Source organism: Chanodichthys erythropterus, chromosome 5 (genome assembly GCF_024489055.1).
Source record: "Chanodichthys erythropterus isolate Z2021 chromosome 5, ASM2448905v1, whole genome shotgun sequence".
Classification (NCBI taxonomy): domain Eukaryota; kingdom Metazoa; phylum Chordata; class Actinopteri; order Cypriniformes; family Xenocyprididae; genus Chanodichthys; species Chanodichthys erythropterus.
The window spans coordinates 3812295-3839541 of NC_090225.1; the positions used below are offsets into that span (position 1 = coordinate 3812295).

At 40.8% G+C, this 27247-nt stretch overlaps 1 protein-coding gene across 6 annotated transcripts in view; it reads right to left on the reverse strand.

Annotated features, from left to right (window-relative positions):
• LOC137020325 (adhesion G protein-coupled receptor A3) overlaps positions 1 to 27247 on the reverse strand; it is a 186753-nt gene that overhangs the window by 128721 nt on the left and 30785 nt on the right. For 4 of the 6 annotated variants that reach the window (XM_067385692.1, XM_067385689.1, XM_067385688.1 and 1 more), the window contains 4 exons: positions 25047 to 25118; positions 24810 to 24881; positions 24188 to 24351; positions 8003 to 8216 (listed from right to left, as the gene is read on the reverse strand). In XM_067385692.1, the coding sequence (XP_067241793.1) occupies positions 8003 to 8216; positions 24188 to 24351; positions 24810 to 24881; positions 25047 to 25118 (522 nt within the window). The remainder of the gene's footprint in view (positions 1 to 8002; positions 8217 to 24187; positions 24352 to 24809; positions 24882 to 25046; positions 25119 to 27247) is intronic. The other 2 variants (XM_067385691.1, XM_067385690.1) reach the window with 2 other exon arrangements.

Here is a 27247-nt window from a genome sequence, read left to right on the forward strand (position 1 = left end):
TCTCTTTTATTGAATCCAAAAGGTTTTAATTATATTTTGCTACATCTTAAAGTATTTTAAAGATTTTGAAGTGGCAAAAGGTCATTCGGTTTAACCGTTCAAAGGCCAATACAGCCATTTCATTTGTGATTGAAATATCTTAAAATAAAATAAATGTATATATTTTTTATTCTGCCATGATTTTATATCATCATATATCAACAAAGTGCAAAATGGAATTAAAATTATGTGTAGAAGTCGTTGCTTTGTTATGAGAAAGAATGTCCGGAAAAATGAATTTCATTGATGTCATTCAGAGTAACCAATATAAAGGGACCATTTCAGATCAAGTCATGCTGTCAGCATCATGTGACAGGATGTGACATCATTCAGACGTCTGCAAAGGACCACATGGTCGTGAAGCAAAGTAACTAACTCTCTTAACTATTTGAAAAATTCATGTTTTCACTTGAAACATCAGGTCATTCGGTGCAACCGCTATAAATCATGGAAAATGTTGCAATATTAAAAAAAAAAAAAACGTACTAAATATAAAATGTTTGATTGTTCTTTTGCTAGCTTGATATCAGCCTGCCTGTTAGCATTGATTGAAAATATTGTCATTCGGAATAACCAAAAGTGTCATTCAGTAAAACCGAAATTTTGATTAAACCGAATGACTTTTTTGGTGACAAATTTCGTCCATCTTGTAAAAAAATGACAAAGGCAGTGTTAATTGATTATAAAAACCACATAATCTCATTGTTAACACTTAATAAAACTTCAAAATTGATTATATCGCCTTAGAAGTTTGTATATCAAATTTGATACAGTAATTTTATGGGTTTGATACAGTAGTTTTAATTCATGTTTCTGGTCTTCTTGTGAACGATTCAATTCAGTGCATGCAATTTTATTGAAAAAAAGGGTATATAATAACAAGCAGATTTATATAACACAATCCTAAAGTGTAATTAGAAACCTTTCAATCCTTAGGTCAAAAACACAACATGTCAAACCTGCAAACAGTCTGACCACAATCTGGTCTTAAATCAAACAATTAGCGCTACGGAAAGAACTATGTGTGTAGACGTAGATCATGGACATTGACAGTTTAATAGCTGTGTAGGGCACAGCTTCATAATGGAGGCTGTATATTTTTACTATAGTACAGCATCCTGCGGGATCGACCACACTAACTCACTCCATCACTGCCGACATGCACGTTTACAGCTGTGTGTGTGATTCTGCTCTGATTAAGGGACTGGTGTTTTGGTTGGCCGGTGGAGTCAGACGGGGCCGTTCCCGTCTCTCTCTCTCCGTCTCTCTCGCCAGAGGATCTCCACGCTGCCAAGAGCAACATTACTGTATAGGTTCCACTCGTAAAATAAAGCAGCAGCGTTTGTATGTACAAGGGGAGAGCGGCGATTAATTGAGAGGCCTAATCAGAATGAGAATGTCAAGAAATCCATCACATCTCTGCAGGAACAAGTCTTGGAATGAACGACGGAAAATTGAGAGAAGAATGAGAGCCAGACACAAAACAGCAGCAGATGACAGCCAGTTCTGAGTGTCTTCATACTCACCTGAAACACACCAGGGCAGCTGTCAATCAAACATATCACATGACCAAATACACCACAGAAAGAACTAGATCTGCAAGATTCATCAAAAAAAAAAAAAACTAAATGGTGCAATTATCAAATCACATTACTGCAATTCATTTAAATAAATATATGCACAGTTTTCAGAGCTTCAGTGTTTCATCCATCCATCCATCCATCCATCCATCCATCCATCATAAAAGTAATCCATACGGCTCCAGCGGGTAAATAAAGGCCTTCTGAAGTGAAGCGATGGGTTTCTGTAAGAAATATATCCATATTTATAACTTTATAGACCATAATCACTGGCCTCCGGTAACATCCGTCTGCACATTCACGAGAGAGTTGAGTTCCGGCGTATGACGCTTCTTGCGGTTCAAACAAATAGAGCTGGGCAACAAACCAGTGTTAATGTTGACAGCAAATTTTAATTTAGTTTTAGTCATAGTCTTTTGACTAAAATGCCATTTAGCTTTAGTCATATTTTAGTCATCGGAAATTGTTTTAGTTTTAGTCTAGTTTTATTCGACTAAAATTTCATTTAGTTAAATTATAATGCATTAAGCATTTCTTTAACAATACATACTGTAGATCCTATGCACTGATATAGGTAGGCCTACATATTCCCCAAACTGTTTATGTTCACCCAACTGTACTTTGCTCGCCAAAGTGGACGTTTTTTGACCGTTCAAGTGCAAAAAGACACGAAAGAGCAAAATTCAGTGCTTTTCAGGGATTGACAAACTTATCATTGAGGTACTATTATAGTTTTTGTTTTAAATTTTTATTAGATTTGATGTTTAGTTTGTCTGTTTACATTGTAATTTTAGTTAGAAGTTTTAGTAATTTTTTGTGTGTTTATGTCTTTTAGTATTTGCTTTTAAATGTCTATAAGTTTTTAATTCTGTTTGTTATTTTAATACCTCAGGTTAAGCTAAAGCTTAGACTTTACATTTTATATATATATATATATATATATATATTTTTATTTTTTATTTCAGTTAACATTTACTTCAAGTAATGAAGATTTATTTGGTTTTAGGTTTAGTTAACCTTTATATTTGTAAAATATATTGATTGTGTCAAATAATGTTCTTAGTCTTTCCTTCCTGTGACAGAAGATACGGTAGTTTACTATGAATTGAATAGAAATTAAATTAAATACAGTTTATTGTGTAAACAAAATAACAATGACCAGGAAAAAAATCATTATAAACCATCCCGAAATACACCGTGACTCTTATTCTGAAATGTCTGCGGTCTGCACTGTAGCAGGCTGCTCATGAGGGTGATAGAATATGCATTTGTACATCCGTCTAAAACATGCTACCATATAAACATCGCGTAGTAAACATCATAATTCATCAACATTAGCTTATAAGCAATTGCTTGGCATAAATGTGCACTATTCATTAATTGAGAAGTAGTCTGCTGCTGCACAAGCCTGTAGAGGGCGCAACAGCGCCGCCTTTCCCGCGGTTATGTCAGCACATTACACTTCAAATGTGCGCATCTTCCACACAGCAGTCCTGACTGGATATCTTCCCAAATCGTCCTTCTCTTTCATTTTTGTCTCGTTTTTATATTCATTGACGAAAATTAGAGTAGAATTTTGTCATAGTTTTAGTCATTCAAAACGCATTTTTATTTAGTCATCGTCTAGTTTTCATCCATGAAAAAATGTCGTTGACGACAAACTCAAGCTCCGATGACATATTTCTATAAAAATTCTCGTTTTTGACTTTTAATACGTGACTGGTGTTTTGCTTTGCTCTATCCTCTGTGCTTCCGCGTTGGTCAATGCGTCATGCGTCAGGTCAAAGTTCACTCTTCTGCCGGAATCGACTCGTGTACAGAAGCCAGTGATTACAGTTTAAAAAAGTTATAAATATGGATGTTTACAAAAACACATAGCTTTTGCTTCAGAAGGCCTTTATTAACCCCCTGGAGTTGTATGGATTACTTTTATGATGGATGGATGCACTTGTTTTGGGCTTCAAAATCTCGGTTACTATTCACTCTCATTATCAAGCTTGGAAGAGCCAGAATATTTTTAATATAACTCTGATTGTGTTCGTCTGAAAGAAATAAGTAATGTACACCTAGGATGGCCTAAGGGTAAGTAAATTATGGGATAATTTTCATTTTTGGGTGAACTAATCCTTTAAAGATGTAATAATTATTTAATATGTCTATATACTGTAATGTTTATTAATTTTTATTTCAGTTTTAGTTATTGTATTACATCAAGTTAAACTAAATGAAAATGAAAAATGACACTTTGGCAAATAGATTAAATGTTTTTAATACTTTATTTTATTTATAATAATAACTCTGCTTTAAGTAATCACAGCAAGCCTGGATTTTTTATAATTTCAATCACAATTTAAAAAAAAAAATAATAATCAAAATTCTCAAATCATGCAGCCCAAGAAAGAACGTGAGGTGATGCATCAAGCTGACTTTTTACAGACTTTAAAAACTGCTTTGCATAAATTTCTATTTAATTGTGTCTGTTTGTGTCTGCTGTGGTTTTAATTCTGACGCTGAATACATTTTGTGTGCATTAAAGACCATCTCATTATGGAAGCATAAAGCTGGATCAATTCAATTTGAAATGCAATATGCAAAATGGAATATGTAAAATGGCAATGACAGAGGAATATGTGAACATGTTAATGCAGTTCCCTCAGAAAGCATCAATTGTGCAGTATGCAATTTCAAATGTCTTAATAGTGAGTATAAATGCATTTAAAACATCTTGCCATCCATGTTGCATTAACAAATTTAAAAAGTTTAAAAATAATTTTCCTAATTATAATGTGTACACCTGTATATTTAAATTTAATACCAGTGAAGGAAATGGAAAATGGAAATTACATTATTGCTTTTGAATTTTCAATTTGACACCAGGGCCCCACAAGTGTGTTTGCTAGTTTGCGTCCAGCGCCGTTCGCGTTTTCCTGTTCAGCGCCACGTCCTTAAAGGTGCTAAAGAGGATGTTTTGTTTTATACATTTTTGCAATATTACTTGAAACTGTCTTTACTAACTGATAAAAAACTATTTATTAGGTGCACTGAAAGTAATAATATTAATATACATCATCTGTGCACAAGGTACGATCATCGCGTAAACAATTGGCCCTCTGGCTTGTCAATCACTGCCATGACGTTCCTTGTGAGAGACGAGCGCGGCTGCGCGCTCCAGTAACTTTCCACACTCCACAGGCGCCGCATGCAATGTTTTTGTCAGGAGACAGAAGTAACAACTGCAGATTATGAGTTACCTGCGGTGAGTCCAACGCAGAGGACTGAAAGATTGACTGGCCACTTAACAGGTAATTTCAGCAAAACATCACTCGTTGAACTACTCAGTTGAATCAATGTGTTTAATAAGTCAGTGTATTTTACAATGTTACGTATTTTCGAATTGTTCAGCCAAATGGAGTACCTGCTCGGGAAGCTTTGGTGGATTCCTGCTTGTCCCGTAGATGATCTGCTCGCGCGCTTTAACTTCGCGCACGAGCAGATCGGTTTCGTTGTTTGAAAAGCGTTCAGCTTTTCCGCCAAGCACGAGTGCATCTCGCTCTTAAAGGGAATGGGAGATGACACTCTGATTGGTTTATTGAAAGTTACGGCCATTACTCATTAAGAGAATAGGGACAACCCATTTCAAAAATGCGCCCCGGTGCACGGACCATTTTCTGTCGTTAAAATAGCAAAAGTGAATTTGGACACGCCCTGAGTGCACCTGCGCCGTGCGCTTCACACTTTGCGTTTAGATCGTTAAAATAGGGCCCCAGATGTCACACAAATGGCTATATGCGAAATACAAAATCAAATACAGAAATTTTACATATTATAGTGCCCTTTTGTATAATACGTTTGAAATGGAATTTATCCAAATTTATGCTTCCATGTACCATCAATATATAATTTTGTAAGAGTAGTTCTAGCAAAAAAAAAAAAGGATTTTATATCCAGTGAGGCTATTAAACAAAGCATTAAACTAGATGTATGGTAGTATGTAACTAATCAATCTGCTTCGTCTCACTTTCTAATCAAACTTCAGAAACGATTCGCTCAGCTAGTCCTGAGATTATGAGTGAAATCCGAGAGGGAATTTAGTCAGAACAGAACGAGGCTGGACTGCAGAGCAGATGACTCATATGACGGCTGAATGAGTCAGTGTCTCCTCTGCATACTAATAAACAAGTTTACTAATGAAGGGAAATTAGCGCTCGTGTGAAGTTGAGGAAACACCAACACTCTTTCGCCAGCATGCAGCGCTCCGTCCTCCGCAAAAAGGACTTGTTGACAAAGGGAAACATATTTCTGTCGGCACTTCATCAATATTTATGCTCAGACGTTACTGCGTGGTGAAAGCTAGTTGAAGTAATTAGCCGCCACATGGTTCACTTCCACACAAACAGACTCATGTGTGAGTGTGTATGTGTGTGTGTGTGGGAAATGGAGAGAGAGCCAGAGGAAGAGGCATGGTGGTCTGTGAAGTGCTTGAGAGTCGGCATGTGGTGCATTATTGCCCTAATTGCCATGCAGCATATGTTTCTTTAAGCGCACTAAACCTGCCCAACTCTTAGATGACTGCTGAAGCTCGCCTGCCAAACCTCTGCAGGGACACATAGAGCCGCTTGAAACCGGCCAACACAATTCAATCATGTCCTCTCAGATCACTATCAAGGCCGCTGATAACAAAAGGTAAACTGCAGTTACAATAGTTATTCAGCACACAGGATGAGTGTGTGTGTGTGTGTGTACCTACTTAACCATATTTTGGGGACAAATTTGTACCCAGAAGTGAGCTAAACTTGACAAATACTCCCAAAACCTCCTTTTGGGAATGTCCTGATTTGCAATAGAAAGAACAGAAGTATATGCAAACCCATTTAGATAGCAAAGTATGTGTGTGTGTGGCCCGTTTTTTAGGAAATGCATGCTGAACTTTCCAAAAAAAGACATTTTTCCACCTCATGCCTAAAGTACCAGACCGTAACCATCATAAGATGACATTTCCAATGGCTAATTCTTAACTATTATTCACAATACGGTGCTAACCACAAAGAACACACTAGCAACTGCCAAGAAACAACCTAATGTGATAACACAATAAATTGTGCGGATATTTTTGACCAGGCAGTCATACAAAAATGTTTTTCCATAGACATAAGATTTGCGTCATCATCATTCCCTCATTGCATAAAAACATCTCTAATCCCTAAAATGGACAAAGATAAGTGTCCCAGCTAAAAGACCTGTTTCTCTTCTGCTTTGATGTTTAAGAACTGAAACTGTACATTATCAATTGACATGACCGTTGATATATTTTGGATCTGACAAAAGGAGCTTCAGGTTCACTTCAGATATTCAACAGTCTGAAAATGCCAAAAAACCACAGCTGATTAATTGCCTTAAACCAATCAAGTGACTGTCTTCATGAGTGAATCATTGAATTGTTCATTCAAAGGATTCATTCAAAAGCATTGATTCATTAAGAACGAAACAAGCAACTGTCTTTATGAGTGACTCTTTACTTCATTCACTCAACCGATTCATTTAGGAATTTTGATTCGTTCATTCAACCAATCCATTAAAAATACTAGCTGTGTATTTTCTGTTCCCTGGTTCAATATTCCCTACATTAGTCCACTAATATAGTTAACATGAAAGAGTGAATGAAAACGAGTGAGTGAACCCGGTCACTGAATGTGCCAGAAGGGCTGCTGCTTTTGCATAGTTTGTGCTTGCTGTTTAATAATCATTTGAAACTCAGCAATCTGGCAGCTCCATTAGTAATGAAAACATTTATATTGAACTCTGTCATGGAAACTACCATGTATATGCCTTAAATAAACAATATAATGATAGTGCTATTTTGCTGAACCCACAGTTTGGGAAGCGGATGGATGGATGATTCAGCTGCGGGCGCCATCTTCTGGCGAGACGCGGGAATTCATTCGGCATGACCGTCACAGTGCATTAAGGGTATTCTGTAGCTGATGGGTGTACATTAGTTGTACACTCGTTATTGCGGTGCATTGTGAGACTGAATGAGTGCACTCTATAACGTCCACTATGGTTTCGGACACCACTGCAAATGGCTGTCCTCTCAAATAATAGTCCTATTAAAGGCCGATTTCGGACACAGCCACTGATTCATTCAGGAATATTTATTCATTCAGGAATGTTTATTCATTCACACAACCGATACGTTAAAAACACAAATTCATTTAGGTACAAAACTACTGTTTTTATGAGGCAGTCATTGAATCATTCACTCAACCAATTCATTCACCAACACTGATTCATTCAGAAACGCCACTACGGCTTGTTTGAAGCAATTTCACTGTTGAAGCAAAAACAGACCGGATAATATTGTTTCTAAAATATTATCGTCTCACCTGGTAATGAGGCAGCAGTCGTGAATGATGCTGTCTTCCACGTACAGGCCTCTCTCCTCCAGCGCATAGATGGGATGCTGTTCGTGGCTCCAGGACAGTTTGATAGAAGGGTCGAGGTACGAGGCGGTGCACTGTAGGGGCAAACGGTCCCCCCGGAACACCAGCTGCCTCTGGGTGGGAATGAGCTGCAGGACGGGCAGCTCCAGCGGTCCATCTGAGAAACAGACACGATAATGGAGAACAGCGCAAATCAGACGGGTGGTTGACATGAAATAGACATAATAAACTCCACCTGAAACTATTTTTATCAGCATTTCCTTTACAATAATTAGAATCAGCCAAGAAAATACATTTAACCAATAGTCTAAAACTACACAAAACCAGCTGATTAATCACCTGCCACTCACTTTACTTAATCCAATTTAGTGTTACTAATCCTAAAACTGTCAAATTAAGTTTCATAAACATCCATAAAAGTTGCATAAAATTATAACTACCTGAAACTATTTTGAACATCATTTATTTTAAAAGGCTACATGGCATATTTGTTCTTTTGATACATTTTGGAATTTAATTGTCACACTGCAGGATTATTAAAGGTGCCCTAGAATCAAAAATTGAATTTACCTTGGCATAGTTGAATAACAAGAGTTCAGTACAAGGAAATGACATACAGTGAGTTTCAAATTCCATTGCTTCCTCCTTCTTATGTAAATCTCATTCGTTTAAAAGACCTCAGAAGAACAGGCGAATCTCAACATAACACCGACTGTTACGTAACAGTCAGGATCATTAATATGTACGCCTCCAATATTTGCATATGCCAGCTCATGTTCAAGGCATTACACAAGGGCAGCCAGTATTAACGTCTGGATCTGTGCACAGCTGAATCATCAGACTAGGTAAGCAAGCAAGAACAATAGTGAAAAATGGCAGATGGAGCAATAATAACTGACATGATCCATGATATCATGATATTTTTAGTGATATTTGTAAATTGTCTTTCTAAATGTTTCGTTAGCATTTTGCTAATGTACTGTTAAATGTGGTTAAAGTTACCATCGTTTCTTACTGTATTCACGGAGACAAGAGCAGTCACTATTTTAATTTTTAAACACTTGCAGTCTGTATAATTCATAAACACAACTTCATTCTTTATAAATCTCTCCAACAGTGTGTAATGTTAGCTTTAGCCACGGAGCGCTATCAAACTCATTCAGAATCAAATGTAAACATCCAAATAAATACTATACTCACATGATCCGACGCATGCATGCAGCATGCATGACGAACATCCTGTAAAGATCCATTTGAGGGTTATATTAGCTGTGTGAACTTTGTTTACGCACTGTATTATAGTCGAGAGCTCGGGGGGGCAGGGAGCACGAGATTTAAAGGGGCCGCAGCCTGAATTGGTGCATAGTTAATGATGCCCCAAAATAGGCAGTTAAAAAAAATAATTAAAAAAAAAATCTATGGGGTATTTTGAGCTGAAACTTCACAGAGGGGACACCTTACACTTATATTACATCTTGTAAAAACTGGTTCTAGGGCACCTTTAAAATCAACTAGTGAAGACTAAACGATTTTTTAAAATGTTGATCAGTTACAGGACCTTCAATACACATTCATTTTCATACAGTACATCTAAACTAAAATTATGCTAATTAAAAAGATATCTTTATTTTCCAATAAAATGACAAGCAATAAACATGCTATTAATCATTAACATAATGAAATACAGTATATCATTTTGTTGAGCAGATATACAAAAAAAAAACAAAAAAAATAAAAATAAAATAAAATAAAGAAAAAGAAAAAAAAAAGGAACATGAGATCTATATGAGATCATCATATACAATATTGGCCAAAAGTGATTTAACCATCATATTAAATAATCAATTAAACCATCATATATATATATATATATATATATATATAATATTTGAATAAAGAGTGAAGAGTCAATTTTCTCAGTCCAGACATCACTTTTGGCCACTACTGTAAATAACCCAAAAGCTTCACAGATCTAGTGCATCTTAATTATGTGTCAGATATATTTGTAAACTTTGCACTGTAGAAAAATTCATTGCAATTAGCTATTACAACTTTAAAAATAGAATATTTTTTCTGGATTTAACTTGAGATAACAAATATCCAAGCTACAACTTTATTTTTTGAGTCAACTTAAAATTTTAAGACAGCACTAATACTTACTATTTTAAGTTGAAACAACTTTTCTATTTTGTTACAGTGTACTCTGACGCTGTGTTGAAGGGGTTGCTCTGTGCCTCGGACACGGTCATCTCATATGACTGGACTCTCATCTTGAGCTCTGATCAGATTAACCACTCCTGCTGGAATGACCCTCTCCACAACTAACTTTATAATGACCCTCTCTGTTTACCCGACTCAGACTCCTCATGACTCAAGACTGACTCACCATCTGACAGACTCAACTGGATTAAAATAGTCAGACAGTTAAATGGACGCAGCCTGAAGCAAAAAATTAGATGGTGTTTTTCTTCAAATATCTTGTGGTTTTATAATGCCATATGACACAATCTGGCTCATTTCTGGACTTTTATGTCAAGCAAAGTGAACAAAATGAGTGCAAATTAATTTTAGCTTATGAGTGTGCGTGTGGGTAAGAGCTTGTGGGTGTGTGTTTGTGTGTGCGTGAATGTGTGCATGTGTGTGAGTGTGTGTGTGTGTGTGTGTGAGTGTATGTGTGTGCGTGAATGTGTGCATGTGTGTGAGTGTGTGTGTGTGAGTGTATGTGTGTGCGTGAATGTGTGTGTGTGTGTATGTTTACTTTACAGAATGTAGTGAAATCTGACAAAACATCCTCTGAGAACGTGAAACATCCTCAAAATTAAAAAAAAAAAAAAATCATATGACAAATGTTTTTAGTAAACTTTACAATAAGTTTCCATTTAACATTAGTGAACTACATTAGTAACATGAACTAACATTAAAAATATGCATAAAGCATTTATTAATCTTAGCTCATGATAATTTTAGCATTTACTAATACATTTTTAAAATCAAAAGTTGTATGTTAATATAATTTATTGTTAATACATGAACTAACAGCGAACAGCTGTTTTGCTACAGTAAAATTAAAATGAATTAATTATTTTTTTTTTTTATTTAATTCATAAAAAGTAATTTTTCTGTTGCAGTTTATCTAAACAAGGCTGTTGTGTTTTATGGAAATGCATGTGATATTTGCAGCACTTTAACCGGTGCGTCCCTCTCTGAATCTACACATCTTTCGTGCCTTCTTCAGGCACTCTTGGGCAAATGAAAGAGCGTGGGGATTGTTCTGGCCCCTGAGCAGCCCACGGCAGCTCCTCCAGACCGCAGACACACCAGCAGCAGCTCTGAGCCAAAGTAAATTAATCAGTCGGCCCCAGGGCCGCATATATCAGTACAGTACCGCTCCTGAGAGACAAGGCCAGCAGAGGCTGCTGTGGATCCCAGCGGAAGAGCACCTGATCTGGGCAGAGGGACGCCGTCATGCCGCCTACCCACCCTGGAGGACGAGACACAACCACTAATAAAGTAGGGTGAGTCTGTGTGTAATTACACTGGGCTTCTGCTCCATCTGCTACTCATCACAACAGCAGGGAATAACAAATAAAAGAGACAAAACGTGTCAAAGAATGAAAGAGAGATGGAGAGACTAGTGCTAAACTAAATTTAAAAGACTTAAAAATGTTGCCTTGGCAACTAACTGAAATGAAACTAATTAATGAAGTTAATAAAGTAAAATTAAGTAAAAATGAAATAAAAAAAATATTGAAGCTAACAACAGGGTTCCCACTCTTTCATGAACACCAGATTCAAGGACTTTCAAGGACTTTTTCAAGCACGGTTTATTTTATATCAAGCACCTATCAAATTCACATATAGAGCGTCATGAAAGACCTCTTGCAGTACTTAACATTTTAATCATCCTATTGCATTTGCATCCATTTTAACCCGGAAGAGGAACAGAATCATTCATACATTAATTTTGGAAACATATTAAAACTGTTTGCAGCTTTCTTATCCCTAATGTTAACAATTATTCCATACTAGTTTTGGTTTTCATTTTTTATGAATCATTACTTGAGTAAAAACATAATATATTATAAAAATACACTTTGCTTAAAGTCAGAATATATACAATATATTATAGTTCACGAGTTCACATATCCATAAAATTAAATAGAGTAAAGTTATGCATATTTTGCGTGCTATCCTGGGAGAGGGCTCCGAGCTCGAAATTGTGGCCCGAACCCAGAGTACTCCCCCCGGTGTGGTAAAAGTAGATAGAACTAGAAGTGAGGAGATGGGGTGGAGGAGGGATGCTGATAAATTACAGGTGGATGCTGCACATTGGTGGTGGTTGAGGAGATTCCCCCTACTATATGTAAAGTGCTTTGAGTACCCAGAAAAGCGCTATATAAATGTAACAAATTATAAACTCTCAGATGAACAGAGGTAAATCTGATGAATTTATACCTCTTGACAATGGTTGAGTTAACTGAATGCTCTCCACCTGTGCTAATTAGGTTATCTGAACTTGCTCCTCCCAAACTTTGTTAATAAAACATCATAAGCTTGCAATTCTGAGAAAAGAAAGTCAGAATTGAGAGATATAAATGAGCACTTCTGAGAAAAATCAGAATTGCAATTTATATATCACAATTCTAAAGCTACTGTATTTAAAAAAAAAAAAAAAAAAAGGAAATTCTGTCATTATTTACTCTCCGTAGAAGTTGTTTAAAACCTGAATACATTTCTTTCTTCTTTTTTTTAAGAAAGTTTGTAACCAAACAGCTGGTCCCCAGTGAGTTCCATAGTAGGAAAGAAAATACTATGTCAGGGGGTACTAGCAAATGTTTGGTTACCCACGTTCTTCAAAATATGTTCTTTTGTGTTCAGCACAAGACAAATTAATACAGGTTTGGATCAACTTTAGAGTGACAGAATTTCATTTTTGGTTGAACTATCCCTTTAAGGACATGTTGCAGCATTTGCTGTCTTTTCCTTTAAGGCTCTTGCGCGCACTTAATATATTGACACGGATTCGATTTTCTCTCAACTGTTGAACTTTACGCTTAACCGACGGTGTAAACCTTGTGTGTATTGACAGTATTAGCAGAATAAGATGCGAATGATAACTTTGTCTAGCAAATGCAGTGTTTGACAGGGTTTAGAGTGTGTGCGCTTCGGCTCAGAAAAGCCAGTGTTAGACGAGCATGCAGATAAAATGTTTAACCGGCAAGGCTTTAAAACGCATGCAAATAATAAACTTTTGTGATTGTGAATAACTGCAGTGTTCCGTGAGTATAACTCTACCACTGTGTTAACATGAATGTATGTCGCTTTGTACTACACAGTTTGTTGAGACAGAGGCAGATCGTGGAGACCTTTTAATCATCCAGGATTAAAATCCCTATAAAAATTTTCATTTCGGACACAGTAAGTGTCACAGCTCAAATGTCCAAACCCCGCCTAATAACAAGCAATGGGAAGTACCGCAATGGAAAACACTCGGAAACTGATTGTAAAATAGTTTTCCAAAACAAATATACTAGGACTAAGAGGGGCATCTTATAATAAATTTTCACAAAATTTATTTCAAATTTAATTCAAGCACTTTCAAGGACCAATATTTGTTTTCAAGTACTTTCCAGGCCTTGAATTCAGAAAGCTACTTTCAAGGCGCGTGGGAACCCTGTAACAAGAAATGTTAAAAACTAATAAAAATGACAAAAGCACATAAAAATAAACACTATAATGGTATTTATAATACTAATACTAAACAGTTAAACTAAAACTGAAAATAAAAATTAAATGCAAAATTAAATAAAAACAAAAACTACATTCAAAATATTATTAAATAATATACTAGTATATAAATAATACTAAAATGACAATGGACTGTAGCAAAGCTACTCTGAAACTGTAAAGCTTACCACCCTATAACTACACAAACTATATGTAGTTAAACTAAAGCTTTTGAGAAACCGTTTGGAAAAGTAGTTAGTTAACAGTTAACTAACAAAGAAGCTGAAGCTGTTTAAGGGGAAAAAATCTCTGATTACAAAATGTCTAGAACCACTAGATGATGTCATGATCTTTGCCATCAGATCAGTATTTATGCGGAACAGAAACAAATATAGCTGCAAGCAGCAATTACGGGGCCAAGCAAAAAAACGACACAAGAAGCCAGCCAACATGGCTGTGAGCATCAGACCAACTGCAATAATGAGCAATTAAAGACCCATTAAGATAATTTTAGTCAAAAGAGCTGAAAAATGATCAAAAATGAGGATTTACTGGTTCATCACTTTCGACCAATAGGTGGCGCTGTGACCAAATTAATGTAGTATGGTCAAAGTGACTGATGCAAAGTTTGATGTCAATATGTCAAAGCATTGCAGAGATATAGCTTCAAGACTGGGTTTTGCATCATCATTCATTGCTCCGGTATACAAAAACGGTTTGATGTATCGACTTGAAATCCATAACTTTTTGTCAGCATGGTCTGAAGATGATACGGTTCGATTTTGGTGAAAATCGAAGCAACAGTCTAGGAGGAGTTCGAAAAAGTAGGTTTTTAAAGAAAAACAATATGGCGGACAGGAAGTTCAGCCGACTATGGCAAATTTGATATCTGTGTTCTCGGCATGACCCAAGGAATCAACTGAGACCAGTTTCAATACAATGAGTTAAAATAGTCAAAAGTTATTAGCATTTTTGTAAATTTTGTTATAAGTTTTGACCACAAGGTGGCTGGTCCGAAACTTCTCAGGCTCCTTCAGGGCATTGTGCTGATGACCCATGTCCGATATGGGAAAATTGGTTATCATTCGACTCGGCATGATGCCCTGAATCCAACGAGACCAAATTTATGATTTTTGGACAAAACCATCAGAAGTTTTAAGCAAGAATATCCATTTTTCATGATGCCTCAGGTCATGCTTGTGATGACATGTACAAAGTTTGGTCTGAATACGATAAAGCGTTGCAGAGATACAGCCTTATGTCTATTTTCACAAGCACTACGTACAATTCGTTCGCGCGTTTTACAAAAACGCTGTGAGGAATCGACTTGAATTCCATAACCTTTTGTCGGCATGGTCTGAAGATGATCTGGTTCAATTTTCATGAAAATCAGAGTAACAGCCTAGGAGGAGTATGAAAAAGTATGTTTTTTGAGAAAATTCTAAATTAATTTTCAGAATTTAGTTTCTAACCCTTACGGTTGCGCTAGAGGGATTGAGTTAGAGACTCCAAATTTACTACGGACGAAGGTCAGACTGTCCTCTAACTGTGTGCCAAATTTCACAACTGTCCCACAAGCGGTTCTATGGGTTGCCATAGACTTCAAGAGTGGAAGAAGAAGAAGAAGAATCAAAAATAAAAAGAATGGAAACAGATACAATAGGTGCCTCCACACCTTCGGTGCTTGGCCCCTAATAAGGGTGGGGGCATTAAACTTGAACAGATACACATACACTGAACATAACTAATAAAATTAGCAAATGAATGTTTTTGAACCAGTTTACTGAAATGAAACATCTGAGTGAACCGAATCACTAAAATGAATCATACTTCTCTGATATACAGGCAAGAATCAGTAGTGCTCCTAACATGAACAGCACTATATGATGCCTATGTAGTGTGTCTTAAACAAAGGTAGCTGCCTATGTAGACTGAAGGACGCACACTAGGTTTTGGAACAGAGCGTAATGATGGTTCCCATTCAGTCGGTCACGTTCGACGTACGTCGGACAGACCGACGAATAGGAATCTCGCTAGAGAGGCCAATCTACTTCGAGTGTAACTAAACGAGCCAATGCACATTGGCATGCAATCATATGCATCAGCTGCTCGCCTCGCAGCGCGGGTATATAATGAGCAGCAGGTGCGTTGCATCTTCAGCTTTTCGCTTCGGAGCCGAACGGTGTTTGTTCCTGTTCTCTGCAAGCGAGTGTCTGCTAGAAGACGAGTCAAGCTTTTGGTTGAACTTCTCTTTTTTTTCCGAGTGCGGGCGAACAGCACAGCAGCGGGGTCGACGTCCTCTCTTTTCTGTTTCGTTTGCCGTTTTTGAGCAAATAGCTGTTTGACAGCGTCAGAAGGCTGTTCTCACGGCCGGTACGGTGCGCTTTTGAGCGCTGAAAAGCCGTTTTTACGGCTGGTAAGAGTGAGCGCCTTCAAAGAGAGAGAAAGCACATGACAGGCTGCACACAATCCCTGTCTGTGTTGCGGTGGCCGTTCCCCTGCGTGCTTCAGCACTTCTAAAAGAGTAAAGTCCCTGAAAGAGCTTACACAAGTAGATTCGCGTCTTTTTAAAGACGACATCCTACTTGTGTTTCTGGATGCGATCGTTCCTGTCCTCACTGACGGCCACGATCACCGTTTCGCATGTCTGGGCGCGTGCTGAAATGATGTTCGTGGGTGTTCATGTTTTCATATGAGAACATGATCACGTCGACACGCCGGTCGTGACTCTTCTTTCTCCGGGAAGCTTGAGTCCCCTCTGTTGTTGGCCAGCTGCCGCTTGTGTGTAAAAGCACAGCCGCGGCTCTGCCCGACACTCTGGGAGACCGCGGAGATCAGCGAGAGCAAACCTCTCGCTCCTCTGCGTGTCGTGTGCCGTCGAGCTGCCGGGCTGCAGCCGAGCTTGTCACGGCAACCCAGCGCTCGCTCGGCGCTCTAGATGCGCGGTTCCCTTGCGTAATCTCCATTGTAGCGCCCTCTCTGGTGCACCAGAAGAGGTCTACTTTGCTGATATGGCTTGGGTGACATGAGGTTGAGGGGTTCCTTCGGGGAACCAACCCCCTAGGGCCCCTCCCTCTCTAGCGCATTGCAAGCTGTGCAGTTTCTGGATTGGATTGCTGGTCCTTTTCATAGGGGAACCTAGCATTTCATTCAGAGCTCCAGCTGAGGGACAGACGTCGATTGCAGCATCGGAGAGAGTGCTGTTATGCTCTGGAAATGAGGGTGACGCTGCCCACTGTAATGGTGTGTGCTTATGCTGACTCAGATTCAGAGTTTACAGCCATGCTTTCCTGGGTCTTCCAGATGTGCATGGAAAACTTGGCAGTATGGGGGTATATTGGTGCCATAAATATGGAATGCCAAAGGTGCCAATCTGCATAAGTTTTTCCTCTCTCACTACCCTCTTGGATGGGGTGGCTGTACACAGACCACACCCACCCTGCATGTGAGGCCAAGGCACTCTTTTTGCATGAGGGTAGTTCTGTGCTGGGGTTGAGCTGCGCTTGTTGACTAACCGTGATCAAAGTCACGGCGCAGGCCCTCAGCCAGACGATGTCCACCTCCGTGGTCCAGAAGTGCCCCCTGGCTTACCTTGTGAGGTGTGAGAGGTTGTCAAGCTAAATGCTTTCTCAATGCTCCCATCTTACGAGGTGGCCTTTCGGTGACACTGTCGAGGACTGAGCCCAGCGGTTCTCCTCAGTTAGTAGCGGATAGGGAGCTTCCCATGACAAACCATTGAGTTCCTCTTGGGCCGCCCCTCAGTCTGCTCGTCGCCAAGGGTGTCGTCCCCTGCAAGAAACTCCGGCCCAGCAGGCTCTGCTGTATCCATTGCGGGGAGATGACGCCTCCCGTCTCTGCAGCTGTTTAACTGGTTGGTGAGAATCACCCCTGAGACGGGCGACCCAGAGATGGGTGGGGCTGCTCTTCCACCCCTGGAGGAGGGCCAGGTGGTAAATCCTTTATTGGGTTTGTTTCTGTTCCGCCACTGACCCAAGAGGCAGCGGTACCCAAATTTTAAAGAGCAGTTCCTCCATTTCCAGGTCTGAAGAGGGTTTGGAGAGCAGTGGGAGGAGAAAACCTCACCACTCTCATCCCCCTCTTCTGTCGCCAGTGGACAGCAGCGAGCAGCGGGCAGCCAAAGCCTCGACTGCTCCCTCTGTCCATCCGTGGAGCCAGGTAAGTGTTGCCTAGCACACTGTGACGCCGCTTCGGGCCGCCTCACAAAGAGAGCCCCCGAGCCGCGTCCCTGTGTTCCACCTCGCTGCCCTGCTGCGGGTACACCGGTGGTCCCTTTGGTCCTGCTTGTACGGTCTCTGCGAGCCGGGTTAGCGCTCCCCAGTCCGTCTCGCTGGCTCCTTCGGACCATCAGGGTCGGCTTTGCGATTCAGTTCGCCCGGCTCCCCCCCCCAAGTTCAGGGACGTCCTCTTCACTACAGTGAAAGATGCCGATGCCCCTGTCCTGCGTGCGGAGATCGCAGTCCTACTGGCGAAGGACGCGATAGAGCCGGTCCCTCCAGCCGATTTGAGGTCGGGGTTCTACAGCCCCTACTTCATTGTACCCAGGAAAAGCGGCGGGTTACGACCGATCTTGGACCTGCGAGTTTTGAATCGGAGCCTCCACAAGCTACCATTCAAAATGCTCACGCAGAAACGCATTTTCGAGTGCATCCGTCCCCGAGATTGGTTTGCAGCGATTGACCTGAAGGACGCGTACTTCCATGTTTCAATTCTTCCGCGACACAGGCCATTCCTGAGATTCGCGTTCGAAGGTTGAGCATATCAGTACAGAGTCCTACCCTTCGGGCTGGCCCTGTCTCCCCGCGTCTTCACGAAAGTCGTGGAGGGAGCCCTTGTTCCCATGAGAGAACGGGTGTTCGCATTCTCAACTATCTCGACGACTGGCTCATTCTAGCACAGTCCCGGGATCAGTTGTGCAAACACAGGGATTTGGTGCTCAGACACCTCAGCCAGTTGGGGCTTCAGGTCAACTGGGAAAAGAGCAAACTCGCCCCGGTGCAGAGGATCTCTTTCTCGGTATGGAGTTGGATTCGGTCGAGCAGATAGCACGCCTCACAGAGGAACGTGCTCGGTCAGTGTTGAACTGCCTGAATACATTCAATGGCAGGACAGCGGTCCCACTGAAGTTCTTTCAGAGGCTCCTGGGGCATATGGCGGCTGCTGCGGCTGTAACACCGCTCGGTCTGCTTCATATGAGACCGCTTCAGCACTGGCTTCATGGCCGAGTCCCGAGATGGGCGTGGCAGCGCGGCACATTCCGGGTGCCAATCACTCAGGAGTGCCGCCGAACCTTCAGTCCGTGGTCGGACCCCTTGTTTCTTCGGGCAGGAGTGCCCCTAGAACAGGTGTCCCGGCATGCTGTGGTGTTCACAGATGCTTCTGCCACCGGCTGGGGTGCCACGTAATACGGGCATGCAGTCTCAGGGGTTTGGACGGGACCCCATCTGCATTGGCACATCAATTGCCTCGAGTTGCTGGCAGTACGCCTTGCTCTGAGCCGCCTCAAAGGCCTGCTTCAGGGCAAGCATGTACTGGTCCGTATGGACAACACTGCGACCGTTGCGTACATCAACCGTCAAGGTGGTCTACGCTCCCGTCGCATGTCACAACTCGCCCGCCATCTCCTCCTGTGGAGTCGGAAGCATCTGAGGTCGCTTCGCGCCATTCATGTCTCCGGTGTGCTCAACCGTGTGGCCGACGAGCTATCACGAGCTGCGCTGCCAGGAGAGTGGCGACTCCACCCCCAGGTGGTTCAGCTGATCTGGAGGGAATTCGGAAAGGCTCAGGTAGACCTGTTTGCCTCACCAGAAACCTCCCACTGCCAGTTGTTTTACTCTCTGACCGAGGGGACACTCGGGACAGATGCACTGGCTCACAGCTGGCCCCGGGGCCTGCGCAAATATGCGTTTCCCCCAGTGAGCCTACTTGCACAGACCCTGTGCAAAGTCAGGGAGGACGAGGAGCAGGTCTTGTTAGTTGCGCCTTACTGGCCCAACCGGACCTGGTTCCCAGAACTCTCACTCCTCGCGACAGCCCCTCCCTGGCCCATCCCTCTGAGGAAAGACCTTCTTTCTCAGAGACGGGGCACTCTTGGCACCCGCGTCCAGACCTCTGGAAACTCCATGTCTGGTCCCTTGGACGGGATGCGGAGGTTCTAGGTGACTTACCCCCTGAGGTACTTAACACCATCACTTCGGCACGTGCACGGTCTACGAGACGTGCTTACGCCTCCAAAGTGGAACCTGTTCGTCGAGTGGTGCTCTTCTCGCCGGGAAGACCCCCGAAGATGCTCGATCAGAGTCGTGCTTTCCTTCTTGCAGTAGGGTTGGAGCGTAGGCTGTCCCCCTCCACCCTCAAAAGTCCATACTGCTGCTATATCCGCTTACCACGACCACTTAGATGGCAAATCTGTTGGTCAGCACGACCTGGTCATCAGGTTCCTTAGGGGGCGAGACGGTTAAATCCTTCTCGTCCCCTCTCCATACCCTCTTGGGACCTCACTCTGGTGCTGAGAGCACTTCAGATTGCTCCCTTTGAGCCTTTGCTGTCAGTAGACTTAAAGATTCTGTCTATGAAGACTTTGCTGCTGGTGGCATTGGCCTCCATCAAGAGGGTAGGGGACCTGCAGTCATTTTCGGTCGACGAATCGTGCCTGGAGTTCGGGCCGGGTGATAGCCACGTGGTACTAAGACCCCGGCCTGGCTTTGTGCCCAAGGTTCCTACCAGTCCCTTCAGGGACCAGGTGGTGAGCCTGCAAGCGCTGCCCTCGGAGGAGGCAGACCCAGCCCTGGCTTTACTCTGTCCAGTCCGCGCTTTGCGACTGTACATAGACAGAACCTAAAGCCTCAGGACCTCAGACCAGCTCTTGTCTGTTATGGAGGCCAGCAGAAGGGAAAGGCTGTCTCCAAGCAGAGGATGGCCCACTGGATAGTGGATGCCATCGCCCTGGCTTACCAAGCTCAGGGTGTGCCCTGCCCGCTCAGGTTGCATGCTCACTCCACGAGAGGTGTCGCATCCTCCTGGGCGCTGGCTCGTGGCGCCTCGCTGACAGACATTTGTAGAGCTGCGGGCTGGGCGACACCTAACACGTTCGCTAGATACTATAGCCTTCGTGTCGAGCCGGTCTCCTCCCATGTTCTCGCCACAGGTCAGAGGCACGGAGAGGCCCCGGCTTAGTGTCGGCTTGCTGCGCTACATGCGCTTCTTTTCTCCAGAGAGTCCCTACAAGGCAGACCCTGTCGAGTCCTCCGATATCCCTTCGGCAGCCGACGTGGCGGAGCCGGCCTGGCGCCAGGCCTATACTCCGTTGTATCCTTGAGAACCGGGTTTAGGCTGGGTTCCATATGTGTGACCCTACGGGGATCCCATATGGTTGGTTCCACGGTTGCTCCTAAACGAAGCCCGTGTCTTTCCCTCTGGGAGAACCTACCCTTCATCGGGTTGGAGTCACCCCAGCTCTTCCATATGTAGCACAGCCCTACAGGGTTAGTCCATATGTACTTCTCCACATAACTCCTTCGGGGAAGGATGTGGCTTCCGCAGCGTTCCTTTCCCAGCGAAGGGTACGCTTCCCAGCGTTATCCAATAGTCTCACTGAATGGGTTTTGGGGAACAGCAGTGATCGACTCTCTCTGTGTTAGCCCTGTCCCACCATCCTCAGGCAAGGGGTTCAGGTGGCTTGCAACAGAGCGCTGGAAGGGGGCAGCTCCTGTGGCGCTTTGGTAGGGATTCCTATTCGTCGGTCTGTCCGACGTACGTCGAACGTGACCGACTGAATGGGAACGTCTCGGGTACAAAGGTAACCCTCGTTCCTGAAGGAGGGAACGGAGACGTACGTCCCGTCGCCACAGTCGCTGTACCCCGCTGATGCTGCCGCCTATCCGGTTCGGCTCCTCAGCGAAAACCTGAAGATGCAACGCACCTGCTGCTCATTATATACCCGCGCTGCGAGGCGAGCAGCTGATGCATATGATTGCATGCCAATGTGCATTGGCTCGTTTAGTTACACTCGAAGTAGATTGGCCTCTCTAGCGAGATTCCTATTCGTCGGTCTGTCCGACGTACGTCTCCGTTCCCTCCTTCAGGGAACGAGGGTTACCTTTGTAACCGAGACGTTTCTGAAACACACTGCCAATGTAAACTGTACATGTAATAAACGTCCCGAGAGCGCTTCTGTTAGTGATCTTATGTTTCAATAATACTTCACCCAAACACACAGCACAGCGCGCTACAGAAAACCACACAGACATAATGAGCGTCAAACTGAGCCTTGGGACGGCGGATCCAGTGGATGAGTGAGCTGGCATGAGTTTTAGTGTGCTACTGAAGCTCTGTGAAAATAACTGCTGTAATTCTGTAAAAGATGATTCCAGCGGTGCCAAAAATCACAAACACTCTCTGCAGTGCGAATACGTAGAGTAATGCTGGCAATGCACTTATATGAAACGTGCCAATTCATTTAAACTACACGTACCTCTGTATGACACACAGCATTATGAGCTGTTCTGTTAACATAAAATAAAGCAATAAGCCACAAGGGCCATGAGATACAGATACTTAAGTTTAACAACACGTCTGTCAGAATGTACAGCACAAAATAGCATATTAAATCATCCATCTAAAGCATTTTTAAATATTTACATCTATTTACAGCTTATATACAGTATATTATATTTTACACAAGGTTCATCCAAAATGATCTCAGAGTTGGGACTGTTTTCTAACATTACATTTTTGTCCATTAATCAATGCAAATTTACTGCAACTCCAGCTATGCAAATGAGGCTTATTGTGAATTGCATGCCAAAATAACGCACCAACAAACGCATAATTCAGAATTCATTCTTAGTAAATAAAAAAAAATGTGGGTGTGTTATATTATATATATATATATATATATATATATATATATATATATATATATATATATATATATATATATATATATATTTTTTTTTTTTTTTTTTATAAAAATTATAAAAATATTTTCAACAGTAAAATTTTAATAATTGTATTTTTTTTATTTAATTAATAAAAATAAATCTTTCTGTTGCAGTCTATATGAACTATGCAAACATCAGCTATGCAAATGAGGATCATTGTGAATTGAATCGGGTTTGTGGTTTACCTGATTTTCATTTAGCGAATTTGAGTGAACTGCATGCTAAAATAACACACAACTAGAGATGCACCAATACTAAATTTCTCTGCCGATACCGATAGCCGATGATTCAGAATGATATGCATTTCAACTGTATTTCAGCGGTTAAAACACAGATTAGTGATTAGATGAGGCATGATACATTCTGGTAAGTTATACTGTATCTTTCAATGTACCTTTTGATGTTCATGCATGTTTTTTGAGACATAACTATTAATGTGGAAGAAAAGACTCATGCTCCATGCTGCCACTTGCTCTACAACGATGTCACGTCACATTTAAGAGCATCAGCATGTATTGTTTAAATTTTGTGATAAAATGGACAGAATTTGAAAACTGAGACTTTGTTTCTTATCTGGAGTAACAAAGCAAAGAGCTCTTTGTTATTGGATGGGAAACGCTAAACAAATAATGTTTGATGTAGCAAAAACCTGGCAACCCTGGCTTGAACTACGGGTGATTCATATCATCAAAAAGAGCTAAATTCAACACAAAAAATTAGCTAAATTCCTCCCCTTTTGATTGACAGATATAATTGGCCCTGATAATTGGCTCTTTTTAAACATAATAATATTAGCTTTTATTGGCAGATACTGATTGTTGGCCGATATATCTGTGCATCTCTACACACAACACATGCAAAGTTTGCATAATTCTTGTGGGGATGTTTTTGCACTATTTTATTATTATTATTTATTTATTTTTATTTTTCAAAAAATGCAAAAAATAAAGGTTTGCAAATGTAAAATCTAAATAAATATTTGTTATTTCATATAATTTATTAAAATTAATCTTGCAGTCTATATAAACAAGTCTATTCTATTAACATTTTTTTTTTACTTTAGAGGAGATGTACTTGCAGGACATGTATTTGCAGCACTTTACATTGCAAAAAAAGATTTTTAGAGTTGGATCTCTAAAATCATTACATTTTCGTCCAATGGTCAATGCAAACTTCAGCTATACAAGTAAGGCTTATTATAAATTGAATCGGATAAACACAAAAGTGTGGGCGTGTTTGTGCATCACCTGTTTGCCTAATTCCTTTAGTGAATCGCATGGTACAATAATACACACAAAAACAACGTCATCAGTGGGCATAATTGACTCTTACTAAATTCCTACGTAAATTTTATCACTCAAGATAATAAAATTCACCAAATATATATTTAATCTATTTACATTATTATAGCATTGCAGAGTAATATTGTGTCAAGTCTTACCACAGGTGAGCTGGTGTTCCTGAAGGCTGCGGAGCTCCAGTCCATGTAGACGGCTCGGATACACACATACGGATTCGTTGCCCACACGCACAGACTGAATCCTGACCCACGACAACAACCAGCGCAGCTGACAATCACAGAACAGATAGTCTGTGCCTATGCTCCTGAAAACACACAACAATAAGCTTTAAAAAAAATCATTCATATTCAGTAATATTATCAATTTAATGCACTGAAACAATTAGATGAGAAGAGAATTTGAACTAAACTGAGTAACAACACTAACTTTGCAACAATGACACTGTTATTGCACTGAACTGAATCAACATTTAACTGAAGTGATCTGAATAATGACACTATTGTCTTCTTAGAGCTGAAATTTAATGTTTCATAATTGATGAATTCTATAACATTATCTTTGTGGGGTTTTTTATGCAATATCCCAAAATTTTCATCAGAAACGTGTGTGGGAACTCATTTTTGCAGTTTAGCTTCAATTATTGTTCATCTTGGACTGGAAAGAGAATTTTGAGCTCTGAAACGTTCAGTAGTTTTTTCAAAGTACAATCAAATCATGACCCATTTTAACAGATTTACACGTACAAAACAGTGCAAATCTTACAGCGCTCTGAGGGAAGGCACGTGTGTGAAAAGCCCCTCCGGCAGTGTGGAGAAAATATTCCCAGACAGGTTCCTGAAAGACACACAGACGTTACACAAAAACCTCTAAGACAATTCATGCCAAGGCATTAAAACACAACTAGAACATAAATTATTAGCGATAAACAGCTCCAAGTGCTCATAAGAAAGAGATAAAGATATATATACACAGAGAGAGGGAGAAAGAAAGCGCACTCACAGTTTGGAGAGGCGGCCAAGGTCAAGAAACATATCAGCAGAGAAGCAGCCAATCCTGTTGCTGGAAAGATCCCTGAGGAAACACACACACAGACACAGACACACAGACACACACACACACACACACACCCACAGTCTGTCAGCTGAGATAAATGATCTGACATCAAACACCAGCATCAAAACCTTCAAACTGGATTCTGAATATATGAAGATCTGTGTGAATGTTTGAGCATAAACACTCCTGGATCCATTTGGATTTGATTTAGTTATTTCTTTCGATACCAGTGTTGGCCTTTCCTGACCTGACCTCTGGATCAGCGAGATTACTAAACAACACATTAACCCAGACACAAACACATAAACAACTTCACAGAATAGAAAAATCTAATTCTTCCCCGTTCAAAACTCACTGCAATAACTGGTTGTTGCCAAGGCGTTACTATGCAGTTGTTGTGGTGATCTAATTGCTCAGGGGGTTGCTAAAGCTTTACTATGCATTTCCTGTGGTTATCTAATGGTTTTAAAGCATTACTCAGGTGGTTGCCAAGGCTTTACTATGTAGTTGCTGTAGTGATCTAATGGTTTTGAAGCATTGCTCAGGTAGTTGCCAAGGCATTGGTATCCAGTTGCTATGGTGACCTAATGGTTTTAAAGCATTGCTTAGGTGGTTGCCAAGGGGTTACTATGCAGTTGCTGATCTAATGGTTTTAAAGCATTGTGCAGGTGGTTGCCAATGCATTATTATGCAGTTGCTATGGTGATCTAATGGTTTTAAAGTATTGCCCGGGTGGTTGTCAAGGTGTTATTATGCAGTTGCTATGGTGACCAAATGGTTTTAAAGCATTGTGCAGGTGGTTGCCAAGGCATTATTATGCAGTTGCTATGGTGATCTAATGGTTTTAAAGTGTTGCCCGGGTGGTTGTCAAGGTGTTACTATGCTGTTGCTGTGGCGATCTAATGGTTTTAAAGCCTTGTTCAGGTGGTTGCCAAGGTGTTACTATGAAGTTGCTATGGCGATCTAATGGTTTTAAAGCATTGCTCATGTGGTTGCCAAGGAATGACTGGTTTTAAAGCATTACTCAGGTGGTTGAAAAGGTGTTGTCATGCAGTTACTATGGTGATCTAATGGTTTAAAGCATTGCTCAAGTGGTTGCCAAGGCATTGCTATGCAGTTGTTGTGGTTGCTCAAGTAGTTGCCAAGGCGTTGCTATGCAGTTGATGTGGTAATCTAGCATTGCTCAGGTGGTTGCCAGAATGTTCTGTTATTAAAACCTCTTTAATATCTCTTTTAATAAAGATTAAATGGAGAGCAAATTGAGTCTTATGTTGAAGTCTCCTGCTTCTCATGAGAAACAGACCCCAGTAATCTCACATGTGTCTCCTCTAGAGTTTCAGAAGATCTCAACAATGTCTCAAATCGTGCTCAGATCTCAATATCTGGAATCAAAATGAAAACAATATAAACTCAATATGAACATTTCTCATCAAATTCTTCCTAGCAGGGTTATTTTAGAATTATGTATTTGCTATTATAGTATTACATTAATATTCTTACTATTCACTTTTATTTTCATACTTTATTTCAGTTAGTTGCCTTTTCTAACTTTCATTTAAGTTTTTTAAATTGAAGTGTTACATCTAATATTTATATTGGATTTATATATATATTTTTTTTTTACTTTTTTATTTGATTTTAAATTTATGTCAGCTTAATCATTAAAATCATTTTTAAGTTTTAGTTAACAATAATAGCACTTCTTCCAAGACCAAATGATCTGACTATTATATGATTATGTGAAATATTGATTCCTTTCTATATTTTTATTTCTGCTGTTAAATTAGCGGGAGAAACATCTGAGACAGAGTTTACATTAAACACAACCGAGTCTCCATTAAATCACTCGAGCAATGAAAGTGCAACCACTGAGCACCCGGTTTCTGCATCCATAAATGACCCGGTTACTCTTTATCAGGCACATTTCATCTAAAGAGACGTTCACTGAGGTAACGGGACCCTTGAGGAAAATAAGGGTTAAGTGCTTTAGGAGCTGGACTCTAATCTTAGTAACTCGCCAATTACTCCTACTTGAGACTGAACCCACGACCGGCGCAGATCCTGAGCGTTTGGCAACCGCAGCGACGAACCTCCAGTGATACGAACAAACCTTCCATTCAATAACTCGACGTGAAGCATAACTCGGC